This window comes from Hesperophylax consimilis, chromosome 13 (assembly GCF_061612785.1).
Source record: "Hesperophylax consimilis isolate HC1 chromosome 13, BYU_Hcon_1.0, whole genome shotgun sequence".
In the NCBI taxonomy this organism is placed as follows: domain Eukaryota; kingdom Metazoa; phylum Arthropoda; class Insecta; order Trichoptera; family Limnephilidae; genus Hesperophylax; species Hesperophylax consimilis.
This window is the reverse complement of record NC_142848.1, coordinates 36100100-36110757: the sequence shown is the minus strand read 5'-3', so window position 1 is coordinate 36110757 and position 10658 is coordinate 36100100. Positions and strand designations below refer to the sequence as shown.

Below are 10658 nucleotides of genomic sequence, written 5' to 3'. Positions count from 1 at the left end.
ATAGGCCACACATTAAACAGACATTTTGACGTAAATTATTATTGATTATTTTCAAACTTTTTTACCTTGCAGTCTCACCCATAAAACAATTTTAAAAAGGTAAATAGTTATATACAAGTAGGATAACAGTGATAAACATATATAAAAAACGCAGGTGAGTTTTTTATCAACGTTAAGTTGTTATAAAACTAAATATATTGTTTATGTATTTAATTCCTCCGATATTAGCTTATTTTCACATTTAATCTATTTAATTAACGATCAAAAGCTGGTGATGATAACATATCTATTAAATAAATCGTTATATTGCTCTAATGAGTGCTATAATCTTAATAATAATGGTGTTACCCCATTTATATGAGTCACGAAGCAATCAAAGGCTGCAATTAATAGTAATACATCGACTTAAATTCATCGACCAAATCAATAAAATTGTTAAATTATATTCAGTGGCACATTCAACAACTGTTATAAACCGGAACGCCAATCCCATTTTAAATGAACAAATACAATGACATTAAAACATGACCAAAATATTAGTTCTAATATTATTACAACCTCTTTCTGTTGTTTGAAATGAAATACCATCAAATGAGTGAGAAAAGTGAAAACATTACATAGAATTTTGGTTCTGGAAATAATTAATCGTTTCTTCCTCTCTCCTTTCCTGTCCCCTGCATTTGTAATTGAGCATAATCTATTTTTACGAATGTATTAGTGGGTAAGTGTCTTCTCCTACATTCCTACCTTGGCTCTGTGCTTATGTGTATATCCCTGTCTGTTTCCTTTTTTGTTTCTTTTTGTTTGTTCTATTTCACCCCCCATTTTCTATTTCTGTACTGTTTTGTAAATGAAACTTGTAATTTACATATCAAAGTTTTGTAACTCATCGGGATTGCTCTAGCAAGAAATAAAAATAATTTAAAAAATGTTTGAAAAACAGGAATAGCGTTCCGGTTTGTTTTATATAAAATCCAAGAACTAAAAATAAATATTTTAAAGAATAATATTTATTTACACGTTTTCTTTGGTTTGGCGGCTGACAAACTGCTTTGGCAGTTTAGCTGGTAGTTTGTTAAGGAATTAAAAAAAAAAATTAAAAAACTAAAACAACATAACGTAGGTTTTTATAATCCATTAGGAATGCTATACCATTGTACACATTTAAAATATGTTTATAGAATAAAGACACTTTAGTTCGAAATAAAAATTTACTTAAATAATTTTTATTTACAAAGAAATATTAGCTTTACAAAAATTATCACACCAATTTATCGATATAAACGTTTTTAAAATATAGAAAGATCATATAATTAATTAAACATTTAGGTAAGTACTAATATAATTTGGGACCTGTAAGTTTAGTATTCATTTTCGGTTTTCAACGAAGCCACAAAAGCTCACATTTATTCCGGTCCGATATAACGCTGGCAAAGAGTGACAAAGTAAGCACAGAGTGTTCCGATGTAACTCTGGCGATGAGTAACAGAGTAAGCACATAGTGTTCCGATGTAACTCCTACCCAGAAACTGCAGTCAATTACTCTACCAAACTCGCCAAATGTCGATCGGGTAGGACCGACATTTATTTTTTATTTTAACTGCTGTAATCTGATTTCAGAAAAATGCTTGTATGTCCGTGTGTGTGTACGCGATTGCCACAAAAAATTGAAATGAATTGTCATCAACAACGAGTCGCTCTGCCGAGTTTTAGCTCTATCGGATGTCGGTAAGTGGGTTCATTTCCGTTTCAAAGATTTTCATTTACTCAATACCGAAAACAAAAATGAAATCCAAATTCCTAAAATTCAAAAGCATTAAAAAAATATGGGTTATTTTTAATTACCAAAACAATCAATTAATGCGTCGCGCGTCATACTACCTTGAATTTCCAAAATATTTAATAAAATCTGACAAAATATCTATTTTGGGAAATATGTAAAAAAAAACTTTTACAAAATATTTCCATGCATTGCCTAATTTTACCACCGCGCCTTGCGCTGGAGATTGGTAAATTTAATATTGACGCGGCTTACTCATTTATATCTTCGTGAAGTTCTCTAACATTGATAATAATTACATAAAAATAACGACTTCTAGTCACACGTAAAAAATATTTACAATATTCCATACAACAACTTAATATTTAATTAGGAGTTACATTGTCATTATAATAATAGTTATAAAAAAGACTAACAAAATATATTATCCAGAATTATGATAAAATTATAGTAAATATTTTTACAAGTATTTGAAAAAACTTTAATGACATTATAATTTCTTATCCTAGACAGTAAGCTCGATAAAGATAGATTCTCTTAGAATTCATACACTTAGTACAAATTTATAGTATCTTTAGGAAATAGGTGTCTTAAAAATCAAGTCACTATTAAAAATGAATTTGTTCTACAACTTTGAAAATATAATAATCAATAAAGTTACCATATTATATTAGCACCGCTTGAACCTCAAATAAAAAAATAAAAACACAAAAATCTTAGAAATATAATACTAATTGTAATGAATAGTAAATACATAACATTCTCGACAAAATTTCACATAAAAAAGTCATTAGTCGAACATTTCTCTAAAAACATTGGCATACTTTCTTTGGTGCGAATGCACTAAACAATTTCCCAGAAGATAACTACTTCTATTTACATATAATATTATTTGACAAGAAACCAAGACGTCGTGAAGAGACAAAGGTAAAAAATCCTTTTCAATTTCTTTTTAAAACTTCTTTAAAAAAAGAGTTAATTTCATAATTTATTTGATTTAATATTAGGTTGGACTGAAAAATAAAGAAAGAGATGCCCTTATTACAAAAATTATCAATTAACATATTTTTTCAAATTGTTGTTTGGTGTAACATTTATTATTAGACCGAATAATAATATGGTTCATTTGCCAATTAATATACCTTGAATGATCGCAAGACTGTGAAAATTTCAATGACGGGATCCGAAACTATTGTTGAAATTAGCCTGGACGAGTAAATTGAGGTCTCAATAAACTATTTTGAACAATCTACTCATATTTCAAATTCCAATATGTATTAGAATTTCTAACACAAGTTATCCTTAGTACAGACTCAGCTTACAAAGGCTCCTTTGACCCAATATTTATAAAAAATGGTACGCATTTCAAAATGAGGGTTGGCAAAAAATAAGTAAAACGAATATTGTGTTATTTTATCTGATAAAAATCAGAACTATCACATTTTTTTAAAAGATTATTTTGACAATTTTGAGTACAATATTTTGATTAAAAGTTCCACAGAGTTTTGATTAGAAGTACATTTATTTAAATAGTTTACGAAAGTTCTATTATAAAAGTAGATAAGTAAGTATATATTTAGTTTGTTGAATAAGTTACACGATACGCATCGGTTTAGTTAATTCAAAGATTGACTTTATTCGTAAAGTTCTGTGCAAAAATTATGTTAATTCAGAATGTTTTCAATGCAGGCAATAAAATCTACATTTTTTTCTAAATTATCATAGACATTTTTGTTACATAATTTACTGGGAGAATAATTACTTAATTGTTTTATATACTAACATTAATTTAATTATTTACCAGCCACAAGATATCATAATTTAATTAGTCACAAGATATCGGGAATCATTTTATTTGATTAGTTTTTGGAGTGATTTACCTCCAATACGTTTTTACTTACGCTCTGTACTTCGGCGATCGCTTTCTCATTAAACGAATCGTTCACATTGGGTGAAATAGCGTCGAGGCGATTGAAGTTTGACGAGCTGCGGAATTCCACTGAATTCTGTGGAAATGCCGGCTCTTTGTGGGAATTGTGTGGAATTTTTTGACCAAGTGAATTGGGTGAAATATTCGAGTCCATTCCATTGGAGTTTGATGAGACGTTGAATCCGTTGGGGTTTGTTAGAAACCTCTCGTTTGTTTTGAAGCCTGTGGGGGACTTGTCTTCTGAGGTCTTCATCTGCAGGGGGTGGTGGGTGGTGTAGGTGATGGTGGGGGATGGAGAGGGAGGGCCGTCTGAAGAGTTGCTGTCTTCGCGGAGGACGGAGAGGGCGGGGGGAGGATGCGAGAGGGACGGGCGATGCAGCCCTCCCTCCCGCCACTCTCCTCACACGAGGGTGTTCTCCATTGCAGAATTGTGGGGCTACAGGAACAATGTTAATTATATTATTATTGTTAGTAAGATACTTTCACATTAACGTAACATTTTCAGTAAGAGAGTTCTAATACAAATATAAAAAATGTAGAACGCTATTAGAAATCATGCAGACTCAATAAGAGAAATAAAAATGTTCAAAAAATAAAAATCCGAAAAAATTGTGAAAAGAAAAATTTTTTCATTACACAATCATATATCATAGGCACATTATATAGCTACCTAACCAGACAAAGTGTAATAATTATCGATGTTTTTCAACTGTCACCCAAGTATTAATAATTATCTGAGCGATTTTATAGTATTCTCATGACGTTTGAAAACAAGTTATTAATGAATGTTCTCAAAATTAACAAGCCAGAATAATAAATTATAAGATATGAGATCAAAACAAATACCACGCGTAGTGTAAAGAATGAAAAGTTTGTTGAATATAAATTGAGGTCAGTGGTTATTTAAATTAAAATAAAATGGAAAAAATATCATTCTTTATGAGGAGTAGGAACTCTTTGACTGTAAACATCCCAGCTTAACTCATTCACAAAGTTTTACTAAGCCTCGTTTTTTATTATTATTCTTTCATAAACCGCACTAAATTGCTGCATAAAGACGGCTTATGTTTTTATTAAGACATAAAAAAAGAACAAATATTGTTACTTTTGCAATGCACTTTTGAATTAGAATTTCTCAGATGTAATTAGTTTTTCCTTAGTGTTGGGAGGGAGGTACCTATATTATTATTGTTTTTCCTTAGTGTCGGTTCGTAGGTACTTGACATAGTTTTTCCTTGGTGTCGGTAGGTAGGTACCTATATAGTTTTAGTTTTTCCTTAGTGTCGGTAGGTAGGTACCTTTATAGTATTACAGTTTTTCCTTAGCGTCGGTAGGTAGGTACCTATATTACTGTAGTTTTTCCTTGGTAAGTAGGTACTCAGGTATCATTATTTTTTTTTCGTGAACAATATGGTACGAGAAACGAATATTATAAGTATTCAAAGTATTGGAATAACATTTGAATGTTATACACACGAATTTAATACTTATTCAGTAAAGCAGATAATATTTATAAATCCAAAAGAAATATGACACGGACCGAATCTGATTTGATCACAACCATTCGTCGTTTTACTCTTACTCTTTTGGTATTCAGTCTCTTGACATGATCCGACTCATTTAAAAAAAGATTCACTGTTGTGCCCTTTAGTCCTCGGGAGTCCTTGTATTCTTCTATCTTTCACTTTCGCGTTGTGTCATATGTTATCTTGGGACTCGTATTTTCGTTAATCCACTCCACTTGTCCTTACCATCTAAGTTTCATTATCTTAAGTTTTTTACAACAGTTTCTTGCATTCTTTCCTGATCTTCACATTTGTAGCCCGGTCAAATATGGTGTTACCACTTTTATGTCTCAGGGATTTTATTTCCACAGCATTCATTTTACTTTCAACCTCCCTCTGTCAGTTCCATGCTTCATTGCTATATATAATTTATATCAGCATGTAACTGGTCGAACATCATGTCCCTTTTTCCTGTTAAGAATATCGATCCACAGATAAAAGCGATCAACCATGGACAGCAAGCTAGGCTGACAGCTGAATGAACATTTCTAGGGCAGTTCCTGACTAGCAGGGCAATAGGGCGGGCGGGCGTACGGACACGAGGAACCAGGTTAAACATGACGTCGTCACCGAAAACGCAAAGAAAATAATATTAAATTTAGTTTTCTAAATCTTGGTTAACCATGTAACATTATTTAGTTAAGATACTTGATTTTTACGTTTAAATAATTTGGAACCCTACTAAATTCATTGATTATTTGATATCACAACATACTTTATAAAATAAACTTTTATTATGATATTCCGAGTTTGCCTTCCATTATAGATTGTTAATCATGCTTTTTTTCATTTACGCTTTCTACATAAATACTAACCATTACATTAGGTGCACATCGTGCTAAGACATAAAGTTTGCAAACACTCCATTGTGGTACCCACCGGCTGCGCCAATGTGATTAGTATTTAGAGAAAGGTAGATAACTTGGTTCTTGAACACTTCTTTAATAATAATAATTTGACAATAACACTTCTGTTATTGTATGACACAACAATTTAATAAATACTATTAATAATGTCTAGATTAGATAATGGTATGGTATTGAAAGAGACTGATTGAGATTTTTTTTTGTTTTTCTTTTGAGATCGCGCTACTCTACATAAATTCTTACCTATTGTCGTCTCACTCGTAAACAACAATGCTTTATTTTAACCCCACAGTTTAATATCCATTTTGTAATTAGACGTATAACAAAAGTTGATGTTTTCCCTACAATTTTGTTTATCTTAATTTATTTTCCTTGTAAGATGTTAAGTGAAAATGAAACCACGTTGGCAAGGAATGAGCTAAAACTGAGTAATTATTACTTTTCCGAAACCATAAAGGTTTGACGTCAAATTAATCTTCGGCTAAATACCACACCTGTCTGGAGATTTCAACTAAGCTCACGTCTTCGTACAAAGTGGGGGAGTGAAAATTTTACTGCAAGATCGTAAATCATTTAATATTGCTTCATCACCGTGTTAATAAAACATTAGCACCGTTGTGATAAAGCATCCGCAGTAACTTGATTATATTCTTACCATTTTGTACGTAAGCAGGCACTTAGATATCCATTTTGAAGTGATTTATAGATCGGAGGTACATTTTAATAATAATTCATGTAAATTTAACTGAACCACAAATTTCACAGTTTTCGCCTGATCTTTTCCATGTCATCGGAAGTGGTAAAACCAATTTTCATATTTGATATATCACAATCGGGAATTTGATATTTCAAAATTTTGTTGCATTAACCACACAAAGGAGGTCCTTAAGAAAATAATTTCCCTCATAGCCTACGTCATCTTTGGAGAAACTATGTGGAGGATATTTTTATGGAAAGGGATGAAAGGGAAAAGGTATGATGGATGGTTAGGAATCTAGGGATCAGTGATCCAAGAGTGACGTATAAATATATCCCTCCCTCTGTTAAAACACCAAAAGTATCTAACCACTTGGTGTTACCTATGGCAGAGGTGTTTGTTATCCAACAAATGGTTTCTGTGGCAGCTGTACCCAAACCCGCCTTCCAAATTATTACTATAGGTTTTTTTAGATTGTGGAAGGTTTTCCCACTACACCGATTGTGCGGGTTAATTACTTTTAAATGTTATTTAGTAGAATTTCTAATTTATTCATCATTCTTTCATGAACAATTTTGTTCTATAGCGAAGTTAAGTACTCGCTGACAGTTAAAGCATTGACCATTTTTGTAAAAGTATGGCATTGTTAACTAACATTGTGATTAAAACTCTGGTTCGATGTACTCGGATTTGTTTTGAATTTAAAAGTCAATTTCAAAATTCGAACTGATTGAGTTAAGAATTCAAAATATCCAATGATTTTTCAGTGGTTAATTATTTATTAATGAATCATTCATAAATAAAATGAAGATTTACCTGCAACAGCTTCGGGCTGATGGAGTTTGGCGGGCGGGCTAGGATGGAGCCGCCCTTGACGGAGCACGGCAATCCCACTAGCGTAGTGGTGGTGGTCTCCGATGCGGTAGACTCCCGCTTGTGGTAGATGTTGGTGGGCTGACTGTACAGCCTATGGACAAGCGGGTGGGAGGACAAAGGACATAAAGGTGTTGTTAGTAGAACAAGGTTATTCATTTCTTTCGTGGTTTCCATAAAAATGCTAAACATGAATATCCTGACTTGTGAAGATGTGAGCCTAAGAATGGACTCAGTTTGCGAACGGGCAGAGATTTTGATTAGACAGTTTTCATTGTATGTTCACGATATCGAGGTAACATGCTAATGTAGTATCTGCCACCAGCACAAAGCTTTGTTTTAAATATTTAATGACGATGGAAACATCTCTAATTGACTGTTTGTATTAAGGGCCGTTAAAGAAACCACATAAAGAAAAGTTCAATCCTTTTGAACGTTAATGCAAATAAAAGATATTCTTGGAGTTTTTCGTTTATTTTGTATCACTTTATAATACCTTAATAATATACTAATTCATCTACTTACATTTGGTAAAGAAATATACTGTTTGTGAATTAAGTTGTACAATGTTTTTACTTGAGGTTTTAATAAACATCACAGTAGTAATATATTATTATTTTTAATATATGTTACTTTAATCGGCAAAAATAATGTTTCCCTTATCATTTTTTAAAGGAACCTTTTATTAATACATTATACTAAAATTATAGTTTTGGTTAGGTAATCAAAAAAATAACTAATTAAAAATGTAAAAGTTAGTAAAGTTGTATTAGCACATTGTTAATACGTAAAATAATATATTGTTTATTTATAAAGTTAAATGATTTTTTTTCCTATTTTAATAACACTATTATAATCAGGTTGAATTTTGTACTTGAGTTTTAAGTAGGTGTAATTTGATAATGTTTTAATAAGTATTAGAATTTATTCATCTTGAAGCCTATGGATCTTGTTTGGCAGATTGCAGGTACAACCTCAAAAGGAGAGCCTATGAAAAATTTATTCTTTTAAAATTTATTCAACAAAATCTTTGGAATATATTTTTACCAGGAAATCAGAAGCATTAATGTATAATAATAAAGCCTTACTGAGCTAAAAGTAGAAAAAGGTTTTAAAAAATTCTTAGGCGCTAATTAATATTTTTGGTATTTTTTATGTAAAAAATATCCTTTTGATCTTCAATTGCGTTAAACTTTACCAGATGCCAACCTAGAACGATAAAATTCCAATGTAACCATTTTAAACATTATTTTCTATATTCTGGTTCAAATGTAAAAGGTCGTTAGTATTCCCATACAAGCAAGATGGCACTTTTTATTTTGGCATTCATTTTATCTACATTTTGCTTCTACATGATAATATGTCATCAAGAACAATGTAAAATTGTTCGACAGAGGAATACATTACTCATTAAATTTACATATGTGATGAAAGGCGATATCCCATGAGATAGTTTTGACAGGTGACTAGTTCTGTTATTATGATAGATGACATTTTATACCGTTAAACAATTCTTACGCCCTGCTTTCCATTTCTATATTCTTTCAGCAACACCGGCAGGATTCAATGAATATCTAGAGTCCTTACGGAAGCATGCTTACCTGTGATCTGCATTGACGATAGAGATAAACTTAGTCAGAAGCTCGGCGCACTGCATCTAGTGCAGACTGTATATAGTTTACTGGTACTACAAGTATTATTGTAGTGCACAACTGTTGACACTGCAAATCCCAAGTGAACTCTACTGCTGAGTTTGGTAGCCACTTCTGATTTCAAAGTGGCACATGAAAACAGCCATTGACTCTGCGCAGTAACACTTCTGTAATTGTTTTACCGTAATTTCCTTGAATGTCTTCCGATGAACTTTCATATTAATAGTTATTGGTAAATAGTTGAATAGGAGATTTATATTTTTATTCTTACCTTCTACAGTACAGGGACCTTCAAGTTTCTGGTTTCTCTGCATAAAAATATCCTCTGAGAAGACCTAGTCTCTGAGCATCGACGAGTTAATATGAAAGATTAGACCTTTGACTCCAGACAGTGAGACTCAAATAATAACCACAAATATATTCTAAAAGATAATCTAGTGGATAAGGAACAAGAAGCCGACAGTCGTCCTAATCACAATCATTGACTGGAACTGTGTTGGATATGATGCACTACTTATAGTTGAACGAAGAATTCACCGTACCTATCACTAGACTTATTCGAGAGAGAGAATTACAGATTTGAAAGGATTTGCAGTCGGATTTATGAAGTCTCTAAGAACAGGTAAATCTAGAAAACTAAAACAGAACGCCAGAAGACTCACGAAGAATAAGCCTTACTGATATCCCATGAAAATCTGTCTTCTTGGGCAAAACAATTTATTTATTTTTATTTAGAAAAATAAATAAATAATTAAATTATAATAAATCACGAACATTGACAAACACAATTTATTTGATGATTAAGCTTGTTAATTTGTTTGTTTTCACTGATCAAGCTATGCCTAGCAAAATTGATTCCGACCTAAATACAAATCAATTTCGTTTATGTACCAACAAACGAGATCGTTCTACTTCGAAAACAACTGTTTACTCAACATATTGCGCCCCCTCAATTAGAATATGTGTGAATATACTATGAAAGCAACCCCCCTTTACTTGAAGGCGAAGGCGTCATACACCAAACATACATATTAAAAACGTAACACATGTCACGTAGATAAGCAGATATATTTGTAATAATAAATTTTAAATATTTAAGGCTTTCTTCGTGGCTGGGTTTTTCGAAGCGATCATAAAATTTTCGTATCACGAATGAAAATTATAGAAAAGAAGGTATGCTTGATAATAAGTTTGCAGGTCTACGAAGCAAAGAGTGTGCGCCAAGGAAAAGTTTTGTTTTGGGAAGGAGAAGCCGCTATCATACGCGATACAGGAATTACGTGTTGCACTGCAGG

General features: G+C 31.9%; 1 protein-coding gene across 1 annotated transcript in view; it reads right to left on the bottom strand.

Moving 5' to 3' along the window:
- Nucleotides 1–7142: 7142 nt before the first annotated feature.
- Nucleotides 7143–10658, bottom strand: part of LOC149418913 (diuretic hormone receptor-like) — a 579308-nt gene continuing 575792 nt past the window's right edge. The window contains exons 12-13 of the mRNA XM_089638437.1: nt 7655–7805; nt 7143–7181 (exon numbers count right to left, since the gene is read on the bottom strand). Coding sequence (XP_089494563.1) covers nt 7143–7181; nt 7655–7805 — 190 coding nt within the window. The remainder of the gene's footprint in view (nt 7182–7654; nt 7806–10658) is intronic.